The sequence below is a fragment of the Enhydra lutris genome, unplaced genomic scaffold (genome assembly GCF_002288905.1).
Source record: "Enhydra lutris kenyoni isolate GAN:26980312 unplaced genomic scaffold, ASM228890v2 scaffoldscaffold2, whole genome shotgun sequence".
Lineage (NCBI taxonomy): Eukaryota > Metazoa > Chordata > Mammalia > Carnivora > Mustelidae > Enhydra > Enhydra lutris.
The window spans coordinates 96602373-96616669 of NW_019154086.1; the positions used below are offsets into that span (position 1 = coordinate 96602373).

The following is a 14297-nucleotide window of genomic DNA, read 5'->3' on the forward strand; positions in this document are numbered from 1 at the left end:
CCTGGAAAAGCTATGATAAAGATTTATAAGCCGTTTCTTTATATTCTGGGAGCGGATATAACATCCTTCTGCAGCAAACATTCCTTAGCTCAGGGTGTCTCGTCTCAGGCAGTAAGTTTCCAGGACTAAAAAGGTAGCCCTGCACACTGAGAAGAGTCTGGTGGGTTATGGGCAAGTTCTAGCCGGTTTATCCAAGGTCTCCATCTGATTCATGATAACCAATGGGAGGACTTAACAATGATGCAGAGACACAGAATTCAATATACTCAACTGCACACCCAACATCACCAAATAATTTATTTGGAATCAGAATTAAAAGAACATTTGACAGTTGAGAAATGTATGTTTATTTTGATACAGTTGTACAACTAATCTAGAACAAATTATTGAATAAATTTTACATTATTTCTTCAAGACTGGGGTTTTTCAATGACTTCAAATTTAGGATCTAAGAAAAAAAAAAGAAGGTTCAAGCTTAGCCATATTGCAATAAAATGCATTATCTAGAAATCTTTAATTCATCAATCTTCTGATTTTTCTTTTTTTTTAGTGAATACTGTTTTTAAACACCTACATGGAAACATAACAATTGCTAAAGGTTTATTCAGCACTTACTATAAACCAGGCTCTCTATTAACTGATTTCACATACATTATGTCATTTAATTACAACCACAAAGAAGATATAATTCTCCCTAAGTATCAGGTGAGAACAGTCACCAGTTAACTATCCAAGATCACACACCTCATAGATGATCTTGTTAACTAAGACTCAAGATCAGGGAGTTTGATTTCAGATCCCCACCACTAACCTGTTATATGATCTCCTACACCAATGGCAAACATTTACACCAGAGCTTCTCATGCAAATATCACTGTCCCAATAAATTTATGTGTGATTATCATTTAATCATCTGAACAATCCAAGTAAGTATAAAGTAGAAATATGCTCAACTTAAAATAATCTCTCACTGAATTCATGATTAAAGACACTTACCTTCAAATTTGAAGTCCGGGAATGTATTCATGTCTGCTTTACCATACATCTGCTTAAGCTTAAAAAGTTCCCTCTCTAGGTCTTGCTGGTATTCTGGGCCAGTATCAACCGGTCCTCCAGATGCCCTGTTGTGTAAAAGAGCAGGTAAAAACCCATGCACTAGTTTACAAAAACAAAATTACTTTTCACCATCAAGTTTCAATATATCTTTTCAAAAGTATCACATGGGAAAAATACTCTTTCTGAAAAAAAGTGTATCCATTTGAATTTCAACTCAAACTTTTTTTATGTTTCACATAAATGAGGCAACTTCAAACTTCTAACATGCAAGGTCTGGAGTATCAATGATGTTTATTAAGTCAGACTCTCTTGACGTCTAAACTTCAGGAAGATATGATGGCTAAATCCATGGGCTCTTGGAGTCAATGACTGCTTCTGCTTGAATGTCAGCTCTACAATGTATTAAAACTGCATAAACCCGAGCAAGGCATGAAGCACCCTGAAATTTAGTTTCCACATCTAAAACTAAAGGTCCTACCTAATGGTGGGGTTATGAGAATTATAGAGATAATGCACATGTACCACTCAACATAGTACCTGGCATGCAGAGAGGTGACATAGTGGTCAATAAGTGTTATCTATTTTTATAACCTGATTTAAATCAGCCACCACTGGGCCCCTGGGTGGCTCAGTGGGTTAAGCCTCTGCCTTCAGCTCAGGTCATGATCTCAGGGTCCTGGGATCGAGTCCCGCTTTGGGCGCTCTGCTAGGCAGAGAACCTGCTTACCCCCCCTCTCTGCCTGCCTCTCTGCCTACTTGTGATTTCTGTGTCAAATAAATAAATAAAATCTTAAAAAAAAAAAAAAATCAGCCACCACTAAATGGCTTCTAAAAGATCTTAGTAACTTTAAGTCTCTATACCATGGGACTAACAAAGAAGCAGAAATTTCCTACCCTCAGAGACTTTGCTATTTAGAAAAAAAAAAAATGTTTATGCAAACATTTGTGCTACAAGAGTTATTGATAAGCTTCAAAGACACAGTTTATCAAACAGCTACTCAAGTTGAGGACAGCGCACTTTTGCTAATTAGGAAAAATTTCATTTTAAAAAGGTGGCATTTGTGACAAATCATGCATTTGAGTCAGATTTTAATTTCATACATTCTAAGACTGAAAAAGCAAATATACGGAGGTAATAAAGAACTAGCTGTATATGGAGAACATAAGTCATCTAGATGAAAAAGCCAGCAGGACCCAGGTCACGAGAGGCCTGGAATGTTAAGTCTGGGACTTTGTATTTTATTTACTAGGCAATAAAATTATATTAGAGTTGTGCTTTGGGAAGATAAATATAGCATCATGGACCAGCAGTGGGACTAATCAGATCTAATAATTCTTTGCATTAATTCTGTGTTTGTCATGTTACTGCCACCTACCAATGAACAATAAACAAAACTTTACAAGTGAAATTATTAAGGGTAATAATATTTTCACATGACTATGATAAAAGTATAGGGCCTTACCTATGTTACAGAATTTCCACAAAAACATAGAGATAGCTCTAATTTAAGAACTTGTTAATGATGTTGGTTGTCATGGACCTCATTTTCTTCTAGATCAGCAGATGCAACAGAACTTTCTATAATGACAGAAATGCTCTGTATCTATGCTGTCTCATAAGGTAGCTACTAACAAAATCTGGCTAGTGAGCACTAGAAATGTGACTAAAGTGACTGAGGAACTGAATTTTTATTTATACTTAATTAGATTTCAATAGTCACATGTGAATAGTGGCTAATGAAATAGATAAGAGGTCTAGATAGAGCCTTCAACCAGATACTTTTAATGATTGTCTTCCAGCTCCGGGAGCTACAAGTTTAGAAACTGCCTTAAGGAAAAAAAAAAAAAAAGAAAAAGAAAAAAAAGAAACTGTTTTAAGAGAATCCAGCCAGTCTCATCAATATACTGGTTACTGACAGATGATGGCTATTTTAACTTCAATATGTACTCTTATGATAAGGAAGACAGGTATCACCCAGATATCACCTACCTCCTCCATGGAGTATGTCTCCTACACCACCTTATTACAGCCCCAGAACCTAGCATAGTGACCAGGACAAAGTAGACACTCAAAGGATACTTGTTTATTTCACTTAAAATATACTAGGCTAATTTATTGAGTCACTAAATTTTTGTAACATCTTACGAAATAGTACTGTTATCATCATCCCCAATTTACATATGAATAAAGTACAGAGGTTAAATAAACCTGCCAAAGATCACAGAGCTAGAAAGTGTCAGAGCTGCATTCCAGGCAAGACTCTATGAGCAACATTTCTCCACACCATAGGCACAAATGAATGAATTATAGGCTCCTTAGATTAAGAGTACACCTCAGGGGTACCTGGCTGACTCAATGACTAGAGCATGAAACTCTTGAGGGCCCTGAGTTTGAGCCCGATGTTGGACATAAAGCTTACTTTGAAAGAAATAAAATAAAGAGAGTCCACCTTATGACTGACTTATTGGATAGCTTAAGTACACACAGCACCTATACTAAGACATTAAAATACCTTAATGGGAGCCACATTCCCCAACCAGCCCTGCAAATCTGCTTACTGAACAGTGTGATTTTAGACAAATTCTAAACTTTTCACCTTGCTTTTCTCAAATATAAGATGGGGATAAGATCTGTAAGATTGTTGTCAGAATTTCATTTTAATCCCTTTGCTCTCTCCCTCCTTCATTCTGCTAAGGACAAAACCTTTTTGTTAGTTGCCCTGTCTCAAAATCTCAGAGTTCTTTAACTGATCCCTCCTGTCTCTCCACTAGGTACTAAAGACCAGTTCTCAGTCTCTCAATGTCTTGACTGTCACTTTTATATTTCCACTGCAATGAAAATAAAATTCTCATCAACTAATGCTTGAATTATTACATTTTCCTACCATGCCTGTCTTCCTTTTCTATTCAATTGTTCTAACACTGTGATTGAAATTGCCATCCTGATAGAGTTCTATCCCATCATTCCACTCAAAAACCTTTAATTGCTCATAAATGCCTATCATATACTACCTTAATTGCCCATCTACAATCAAGGCCTCTCAAAATCCCCTCATTTTGATCCCATTCCTCTTCTTTCTGCTCCCTACACTCCTCATACACTCTACAGTCCTGGGAAATAGCATGATGCAATTTTCCCAATATACTTTGTGGTTTCAAGTTTTCATGCCTTAGCTCACCACTCTTTCCTCCTAAAAGATCCTCCTCCAACTCCCATTTATCTGTCCGACCTTCACACCAATCGTTCATAAGCTGGATGAGACCCTAAGTTATGGATATTTACCATAACTTCCATGGGTTTGAGAACACTTTCAAGCTATGAGCAGAATCATGTGAGTAAATTCTTCACTTTTTTTAAACTGAGATGATGATCCATAGTTATCCATATTCTCAAAAAGGAAAAAGGATCCCCAACAGAGCTTTCAAAGTTAAGATAAAACAATCACTCTTGCAACCTACCTTGCAGAATGCCTCTAGCTATAAAGGAGCATTCCTTCTTGTGAACTCCCCAAACACAGACTGTGTCACTACCTTAGATCTAATCCATTTTACCTTATATATTAATTTATATATGCCTATAAGCTTTCTACACCTATCAAACTTCAAGAATATATGAAAATGCAATATGGCTTCTTTCTGTGCCCCGCCCCCTGCCCTGGCCATTAATAGCTCAGTGCTTTGCACATGCTAGACAACTAAGTAAAACAGAACACTGAACGGATGTATGTCACTTTTCCTAACACTTGGGGGGTTGAATTTGATGGCTAAGGTCATCTTTTGTCTCCAAAACTGTGTGATATAACTGTGTTTATCCTGGACTTGCTTTAAGCCATTTCAGAGTCTTTTGTCCTTTGACCTTCCCAGAGATACAGCATTAAAGAGAAAAATGCTGTGTTCATACATTCCCCCCAAATCATGATGTCACAGAAAGACCACTAAATCGAGAGTTAGAATATTTCGATAATATGTTTTTCTTCCTGTAAGTTTTTATGACCTTAGGCTAATTAATGTCTAAGGGACTTAGTTTTCTGAAATACGATTCCTAAATGATTTCCAAGATCTCATGTACGTCTAAGCATTGACTCCAGTTTATAATAAATGACATTATAATAATGATATGGTTAAAATGACAATAGATTATATGGGTCCCTTGGGACCCATATAAAGAAAATAAAATTTGGGACTTAAAAATTAAGATTTTTATCTTCTTTAAGAGCACCTAGTGAACTTTTATGTCACAGATCAGCTCAGTGAAGATCTTAGACACTTTTAAACACCAAGTAATTTTTTTCCCCATCTCAAAACTTACATACTTTGAAAATTTTATTTACACCATGAGTAATTATCTACCCACTTACTGTCGTTTAGTTCTGTATTCCCTAATCTTGTCCACGAACAGTTTCTGTACAGGATCAAGTTCCTTATTAAATGCCACTGCTGTAACACCAATGTTCCTCCTCAAATGAACTGAGACCGCAGACCGAATGAGAGAGGAGAACCTGAAGAGCCTTTGAAGAATCATGGTGATTCTGTTATTGAAAACAAGCACCAGAACGTTAATATAGTTTAAAATACACATACTTTATATATATATGTGTGCATGCATATATATATATATAAAATAAAAACACCTCTAAAAATATCATATAGTGGGAATCTAACTCCATTAACTGCTACAGAACTCAATCATAAATCATACCAGAACTCACTGAATGCTAAGTGCTCAAATCTGTGGACCAGCAGTAGTATAAGAATTATTACGGAAACTTACAGAGCAATTTGACATAGTAATATATATTTGCTGAATAATAAATCGATTGGTATTCTGTGTGTCTTCGCCCTACTGTCTTTCACCTCATTTTTTCAGTAACTCATTTTTACTTTATTTTTCCAAAGTAGCTGCAAGGGTTGGGGGAAAAAATGATCCTCTACCACTAAGAGTTTAAGAAGCATTAAGAAGACAGTACAGTAACACAGTCATTCTTGAGTAGGGGTGGCAGTATCCTGCAAGAGATATTTGAGTTTTGGTTGTCCTGACTTGGGTGTTGCTGGCCCCTACTAGGTAAAGAAGGCAACAAACTGAGGGTTGATGGAGGTTGTTGGGTGGCGGGAACAGGCTAGATGGGTGCTGGGTAATATGGAGGGCACTTGTTACAATGAGTAATGGGTTGTATGTAAGTGATAAATCACTGAAACCACTATTGAACTGTATGTTAACCAGAATTTAAATAAAAATTTGGGGGAAAAAAAGACTACCAAAAGAACTCCCATAGTAAACAAAATATCCTTCACCTATCAGGATGAAAGCAAAGTATCTGAAGAAATTAAAGAATTCACCATATATCACTTACACCTCATCAAAGAAAAATACTTAAGACTCCAAGCAAACAACAAATAACCTTAAAGTGCTACTTATTATCATTTCCATTTTACATACATAGAAACTAAGGCTTAGAGATTAAGTATGTGGCACAAGGTTACATGGTAGAATCTGACTGGACACAGACCTATTTTAAAAATTGTGCTTCAGGGTATATTTTCCCCTCTGGAAACTTATGGACATACTAACAGTCATCAGTAAGGTCACTTCAGCCCAAAATACTTTGTGGAGTACTTCCATATATATTCTCTCCTTGTACCGTTGGGTGATACTGTTAAGGACTAGAGGAAAGTGGTCTAATCTCCTTTACAGATAATAAAACTATGTCTAAGAAAAATGATTACATTGCCCATTTTCCCACAGTTAATTTGCTCTGACTCTTGCAAAAATTGTGTCATTCCTACTAGGTAAAATCCATTTTCATTTTTTCAATTTCCATCATCTACTATTTTTTTTTAAAGTAAATTCTATACCCAACGTGTGGCCTGAACGCCACACCAGGAGATGAAGAGTTGCATGCTCCACCGACTGAACTAGCCAGGCACCCTTCTATCACCATCTAAGTAGTAATGGTTCCCAAATCACAACTCTCATCTTGGCCTTTTTCCTGAACCGCGAATCCATACATCCAACAGGTCTCTTCCCTTCATAAATCCTCAAATTCATCTTGTCTAAAAAGTTAATAAATAGGGACACCTGGGTGGCTCAGTGGGTTAAAGCCTCTGTCTTTGGCTCAGCTCATGATCTCAGGGTCCTGGGATCCAGCCGCACATCGGGCTCTCTGCTCAGTGGGGAGCCTGCTTCCTCCTCTCTCTCTGCCTGCCTCTCTGCCTACTTGTGATCTCTGTCTGTCGAATAAATAAGTAAAATCTTTAAAAAAAAATTTAATAAATAATCTCACTATCAAAACTTGTTCCTTTTTTATTCCCTTTGATATTTTTTTCGCTGATTAACGTAGGAGTGTCCACCATCAGTCCACTGTCGTGCAGAAAACACGTTATTACACAACTAGGTGTGAGATACAAACTGGCCTAAGTTCTCTATTCAAGCACTATGGGATACCACGAGAACCGGTGACACGGATTTGACATAGAAAGACCGGAGAAGGCAACAGCAAAAAAGGGTACACATGCGCAGAGAACCTGTGGTGAAAGCGCACGGTTCTCCAGTTGACAGAGATGACTGACTAGCCAGCCATAGGTTAGTCCTTTCACCGCCTCTTCCGTGCATATTCCTAAGGTCAATCCACAACCCGCCTAACCCGACCCGTTCTCTTCCTCCTTGCTGGAAACCCTGTTTTGTCCCGTCGCGAACTTCGGCCTCACCCCTAGTTCAAGCACCCCCTTGATCCCCAGTCAGCATCCTGTTTCTCGGCGTTGAGGTGTAGGATTGTGCTGGAAAGCGAGAGCGCAAAACAAAGCTGCACAATCAGTATTTTCAGGCAGGATGCAAACTTTTAAAGATGACTATCACCCATTTTCCTCTCGCGGTGCGCATTCCGCTTTACATAGTGGGGCAAAATTTCCCGCACTCCCCAGCAGGGCAGGCCTGGCTGCAGACCGGCCCTGAGGGAATGACCTTGGGCTGCCCCAGCTGGGCCGGGTGCCCAGGAATCCCTGGCCTCCCTGCCTCCCGTACCACCCAGGGTTGCCTCAGAGCAAGTATTACCAGGCCTGAATACCGAGTCTACCCCCAACTTCAAGGCCTAAAAGCGGCGAGATCAAAAGTGACCCTGGGCCAGGCGGTGAAGGTGCCCGGGACAAAGGGCTGCTTTATACTCCTGAAGAACAGAAGTAACAGGCAGCCCAGGCCTCATAAGAAACCCGGAATCTGACTCCCAAGAGGCCAAGCTAGTCTAGCTACCTTCCGAGTCACCTTGCACTCAGTCCGGAGCTGCCAGGGCCTCCGCGGCCGCCACCGTTCTACTTCCGGCCCTGGCTCCGCCCCCACCCGCCTACCCGCCATCGCAATGCATTATGGGCCGCCGTTTCAGTCGGTCGACACTCACCGGACAGGAAACGTCTCGGAGGCGGTCTGCGACCGGACGGCTCTAGGTGAGACAGAAGCCGAACAGGAGGAGGAAGTGGAGGGTAAGTGCTTCCGGGTCTCTTGGCGAGACCTCCGCCATCTTTCCTTCGCACAACTTGACCTGCTGTCTTTTTACCTCCTGGAAGCCTGCTTGTTTACGCATGCGCACTTTGACTGGCCTTTTACCTAGTTCAGTCCTGCCGGACCCAAGTCAGCATCCTGTTCTTTGGGGTTGTTGAGGTGTATGATTAAGCCCGGAAAGTTAGAGTGTAAAACAAAGCTGGATTGGGGCGTTGGGCTCCAGTGTACCTCGCGAGCCTCCGTTGCCTCGGGCGTTCGTTTCGCGCAACCTGCTGGGAGTTGTAGTCCCGGACCCGGGGGTGCCTGGGAGGAGGGGGGGGTTGGAGTTTCTCAGCGCCGATTCCGCGGGAAAGGCCCAGGGGCCTCACACTTCGAGTCGCGGGAGCTGCGGGTCTTACTGTGAGAGACGCTGCACGTGGAGCCCGCGCCCCTGCTGTTCTCAGCCGGCTCTGGAGCGCGGGTGGGGGCGACGGGGCCGATTCCGGAGCGGGTGAGTGCGGCCGCGGGGGAGGAAGGGAGCGCGGGCCCGCGCGGGCCGGCCTCGTTCCGGGGCCTTCTCACCCACAGCGGCCCCCCCGCGGCCGCCTCTGTGTTTTGTTTCCGCTGGTCCCCGGCGCTGTGACTCCCATTTCCGTTCGTGGAGACTTGAGGGAGCCGGGTGGGGAGGGGCGGGTGAGGCAGTGCGGGGAGCGGAGGGGAGGGGCGCGCGGCGCGGGGCCCTGGGAAGCCGCGCGCCCCCGGGCCTCCCGTGTCACCTTTCGCTGCTCCCTTTCCTTGCTGTCCCCTCCTCGACTGTGCGCCGTCCGCGGCGGTCCGCGGTCGGGATGAGATCCTGACGCCCCCAGTATTTCAGAGGAAGGTGCAGAACCAGTCTCCTCGAGAACTCAGCGTTGCGCGCTCACTTCACTTCCAGCTGTCTTTTAGAACTGCCCCACAGTTGCATCAAAGCCGTTTATTAATGTATGGGGTGTCCATAGGGGTTTATTTTACAAACGAGGAAGTAAGAGAAGGGGAAAATGATGGGTTTATGTAGCTTGCCAACATCTCTAGTATTTTGTGTCCTGGAAGATAAGCCGTTTGTGCGTGTCTGCAGTGTATTTAGGGATCCTAGTTTGACTAGATTAATAGCAGTGTTAATAACAGTGCCTAATATTGTCCTGCAAGATGAGTAATGATGTAGAAATAGTGTCCACTTCATGAATAGTTTTCCACTAACGAATTCCACTAGCAGGAATTCCAGGTCTGGCGCGTGGGAGGAGCAAAGATTCCCGGTTCCCGGGAGCAAAGAGCTGGGCAGTGATAACATTCTTAGGTACTGTGTTATCTTAAGCTCAAGAAGAAATTGGCCGGCTCTTTAGAAGCAACTTTAGGGGATTAACCTGTCTGTCTCAGGGTTTTGATCCAGGTTTTCCAAGGTTTTTCTTGTTTTTTTTTTTTTTTTTGTTTTGTTTTGTTTTAAAGACATATTCTGACATAAGCTGGACATAAGGCAGTTTTACCTGAATTGCATATATGCATGTCATGAGGGATATATAGTTTTGAAGTATCAAAATAAGGAGCTAGATGTTAAGTTGAGGTGAGTTATGAGGCCATGGGGAGGCTGGATACTAAATTAAAACAGTTGAGTTAAATCTCTCTCCAACCTTTATTTATAAAACTTCAAATCTACATTCCTGGAAAACAAATTATACAGAGAAAACCTCCCTGGTCGGGGTGGGGGAGGTGGTCACCAAGTGTTAACCTTTTTTCACACTTTCATTCTCACTCTCTACACACACAGATGTTTGTGCTTTATTTTTTCTTAAATTGTTGATTTTATTTTTTTTAAATGTCTTTTAATTTCTTATGATTTTAAAAGTATCTGTTAGCTTGGGAAAATGTGCTCTCAATCCTGCAGGTACTCTCATATTAATATTTAGGAATTCTTTATTTTCCTTCAGTGGGCAAAGTTGTCCTAAATTCTGTAAACTAATAATGCATCCCAATGAGGAAATACAATCTTTAAATTTGTGGCTCCAAAAGAGAATGTTATAAACATAACTGTATTTTAAGAAAACTAGCCTTTCTAGGAATTTTTACTTAATTCGTATGGTTTTTGTGAAGTGTTCTGAACCCCAGGTTAGATTTAATCTAAGAAAAACCAGGGCATCAAGAGGCAGCTCTTAGGTGAAGAGGTTCCACATAATGTTCTTGTCTCTATTTTCATAAGTATTGACATAGAATTCTGGAAAATTGGTTCCAGAAAAATAGCTAAGACCCACTCAAGCACTGATACCAAAGATTTGGATAACTTCCCAAACCTCTTCCACTGCTTCTCCCCACTAGACTTAGAATGAGAAAGAGATCAATTCAGAGATCACGAGTAGGGTGATTTTTTTCCCCCAAAACTGTGTAAAGCTCATTTTTTGCTTCATTTGGCACCTTGTGGGCAAATAATCTTTGGGTTTTTTGGAAGATTGCAGGATAAATTTCTTTTAAACAGCTCCCTGTTTTAGTGCTTGTATTAAGTCCAACTACAGTTATCCCTGCTGAGAAGTCTGTGAGGCCATTTCTCAGCTTCTGGTTACTTCCTCTTTCTATTTTTCCATAGTTCCCAGAAATTTCACTTGTTTTCTAATTTTTCTTTTTTAAAATTGGCTATGGAGGGGCACCTGGCTGGCTCAATAGGTAGAGAGTGTGACTCTTGACCTGAGGGTCATGAGTTCAAGCCCCCAGGTTGGGCATGGAGCCTACTTAATTAAATAATAAAAAATAAATAAATAAGTAATAGAGGTAAGAGTGGATGATGAGTGTAAGCCCTGAAAATAAAACATAAGTGGTTTTTTTTTTTTCCTTAAGATTTATTTGTTCATTTGAGAGAGAGATGGTGGAGGGGGAGTGATCAGGCACAGAGAGGGAGAGAATCCACAAATAGACTTTTTACTGAGCTAGAGCCTACTGTGGGGCTCCATCCCAGGACCCTGAGATCATGATCTGAGTGGAAACCAGTAGTTGGCCACCCAACCAACTGAGCCATCCAGATTCCCCATAAGTAATCTTTTTAAGTGTTTTTCTGCTATAAACCTTATTCTGTTTCTCCCTTTTCCTACAGGGAACAATTTTTATGATGCGTGTGTATAAATTACTTTCTTGTTTCTACTTAATAAAGTTTCCTAGCGTGTGCTCCTTTCTTAAAAACTATGGATACTGATACTGGCTTCAGCTTCCAGCTATCACCAACAAAGCTGTCCTGAACATCCTGTTATCAATCAGTGTGAGAATGTCTGTAATGCTTATCTAAGGGCAGTTTTGCTGGGTAATAAATACAGGCATACTCGAGTTGAGCAAGTGCTGCTAGATTTTTTTTCCAAAATTGTACACTTGTCTGTACCCCATCACTAGCGGCAGAGGATTTTTACAAACTCACCTTACATCCTCACTTCCCTACTAATTCTTCTGTGTTCAAATTTCTAATTTTTGCCACATACACACCAATACACACAGTATAGAGTTCTTTGTTTTAAATTGCGTTTTAGGGGATGATTTGAATTCGTGCATTTCTTCATATCTGTGGCTGTTTTGTTTTTCTTTCATGTGAATTTTCTTTTCCTATGCCTTAACTTTTCTAATTTGTCCTGACTTTTTTGAGGTTGTTATCAACTTGTAGAAATTTGTTCTCTAATATTCAAATTATTAGTCCCTTGTCACTTTTGAATATTGGAAATATGTTTTTTCACTCTGTGGCCTATTAAACATAAATCTTAATTTTTATGTAATGAAATCCGCCAGTTTTTGTCCTTAGAGTTTATATATTTGGAATTTTATTCAAGAAATCCTTTTCTAGGGACGCCTGGGTGGCTCATTCGGTTAAGCCACTGTCTTCTGCTCAGGTCACAATCCCAGGGTCCTGAGATCAAATCCCGAATCGGGCTCCTTGCTTGGCAGGGAGCCTTCTCTCTCTGCCTCTGCCTGCTTGTGCATGCTCTCTCTCTCTCTTTGACAAATTAATTAATTAATTAATTTAAAAAAATCCTTTTCTATCCTTAAGCTGCAAAAAAATCCCCACCATTTTCTTCTATTAGCTTTATAGTTTTACCTTTCATGCTTAAGCCTTAAAGGCATCTGGAGCCAATTTTATCTGATGTGTACTAGCACTTACAGCTTTTATTTTTTCATTACATATTAAAGGAATTCCGACTAAGGGTAAGGTACCATTCCAGGTACTTTGTATACATCTATAAACAAATATCCTTAAGTTGTCCTGTAATGTAGGTCCCTACTGGGTCATCAGTTGTTTTGCTATGGTGCTCAGTGTGAATTCCACAGTTTTATACAGGGCATCAGTTAAGGGATGGGCTTTACTGGGGAAAGGGAAGATTCAATTAGTCCAGAGTCAACAAGAAAAGTCCTTAATCCTTTCATCATCCAAAACAAAAGTCTAGGGGCCTAGGCAGTCTGCTGGGTGTGCATGTTGTGTATCCACACGGAGAACCCCATCGCCTTATTGTTTTTTCTTTTTATACAGCAGCTGTGAGAGCAGCCTTGATAATGTGGGGGAAAATCAGACCACTTTATACCAGACAGTCTAGATTTAAGTGCCAGCTATTTAGAGACTAACTTGTAAGAAAACCCACTCCTCAGCTGCTGGAGATGGTGGGACCTAAGGAGAGTTACAGCCCTTCTAACATGGGAAAGAAGATAGTTTTCCAGTACTACTGTATAACAAATTACTATACATTTAGTGGCTTAAATATACCATCAATTAATTATATACAATTCTGGAAATTAAGTCTGAAATGGGTCTTTCTGGGCCAAAATCAGATATTAACAGAACTGTGTTTCTTCTCAAGATTCTAGGAGAGAATTTGTTTCTTTTTTTCACCTTCTAGAGGCTGCCTGTGTTCTTGGCTTGTGGCTCCTTCTCTCCATCTTCAAAGCCAGTCACAGCCAGTTGAGTCTTTCTAGCTTTGAATCACTCTGGATCTCTTCAGATTCCCTCTTCCATTTTTAAGGAGTTTTGTGATTTTGGTGGGTGCAACTAGATAATCCTGGATAATCTCTATTTTAAGATCAGCTGATTAGTAACCCTAATTCCCCTCTGCCATGTAACTTATTATATTCACAAGTTTGGGGTTATTGTGCCTCCCAGAGACTTTGGTCCTTTGAGAAATTGAGACCTGCAGAACTCCTCTTATGTCAGGAAACTGGCAAAGTCCCTAATTTGACAAGCCGATTTAAGTTCCTAAAGTCACTCTTGGACAATTTGGGTCTTGTGCTTTGATGATGGTAGACTGGAGGAAGAAAGATAATGAATGCAGATATTAATGATTAAGTATGTTAGAGGGACAGGTGCTGTGGACAACAATAAAGGGGTAAAGAGGAGGCCAGTTACAGAATTAAATGGGGGTGGTCAGGGTATACCTCACTGGGAAAAGGAGATTTGAGCAGACATCAAAGAGGTGAGGGATCTAGCCAAGAGGACAGCTGAGGAAAGTAGGTGCCAGGCAGATGATCAGGAGGAGCAAGGCCTGCAGGGTAGGAAGGTGCAAGGACTAGCAAGGAGGCTGGCGTAGGAGTGGGAGTCAGAGCAGTAATGCGGTAGGGGTAGATCTTACAGGGCCTTAATGGCCACTGTAAAGTCTTTAGATTTCACCGTGACTGATATAAATCAAAGGAGCACTATGCTATAACTTCAGTTTTAAAAAGGATCGATTGCACTGGCTGTTGTGTTGACTGAGAATGGACTGTAGTGGAGATGAGGGCATAGAAATAG

General features: G+C 40.9%; 2 protein-coding genes across 6 annotated transcripts in view; one reads left to right on the forward strand and one right to left on the reverse strand.

Annotated features, from left to right (window-relative positions):
- Positions 1-271: 271 nt before the first annotated feature.
- On the reverse strand, positions 272-8505 carry LOC111151840 (ATP synthase, H+ transporting, mitochondrial Fo complex subunit F6). 4 transcript variants are annotated; one of them, XM_022510076.1, is made up of 4 exons: positions 8445-8505; positions 5415-5585; positions 997-1121; positions 272-448 (listed from the first exon to the last, which is right to left on the reverse strand). In XM_022510076.1, the coding sequence occupies exons 2-4, from the start codon at positions 5576-5578 to the stop codon at positions 411-413; spliced, it is 327 nt and encodes a 108-aa protein (XP_022365784.1). In that variant the 5' UTR covers positions 5579-5585; positions 8445-8505; the 3' UTR covers positions 272-410. The 4 variants fall into 4 exon arrangements, with proteins under 4 accessions (XP_022365784.1, XP_022365767.1, XP_022365774.1 ...); XM_022510059.1 differs by lacking the exon at positions 8445-8505 and adding an exon at positions 8395-8411; XM_022510066.1 differs by lacking the exon at positions 8445-8505 and adding an exon at positions 8300-8384.
- Positions 8506-8878: 373 nt separating this feature from the next.
- Positions 8879-14297, forward strand: part of LOC111151816 (GA binding protein transcription factor alpha subunit) — a 35083-nt gene continuing 29664 nt past the window's right edge. The window contains exon 1 of one of the 2 annotated variants that reach the window (XM_022510034.1): positions 8879-9035. The gene's annotated coding sequence lies outside the window, so the exon portion shown is untranslated. The remainder of the gene's footprint in view (positions 9036-14297) is intronic. The other variant, XM_022510043.1, reaches the window with a different exon arrangement.

Bases quoted from the DNA above. Each gene is read 5' to 3' on its own strand.
- LOC111151840 (XM_022510059.1), bottom strand. The intron at 1,122-5,414 runs GTAAGTGGGTAG...TTTACACAACAG, and splicing joins GAATACAGAACTAAACGACA to GGCATCTGGAGGACCGGTTG. The intron at 449-996 runs GTAAGTGTCTTT...TTTTTTTCTTAG, and splicing joins CCCGGACTTCAAATTTGAAG to ATCCTAAATTTGAAGTCATT.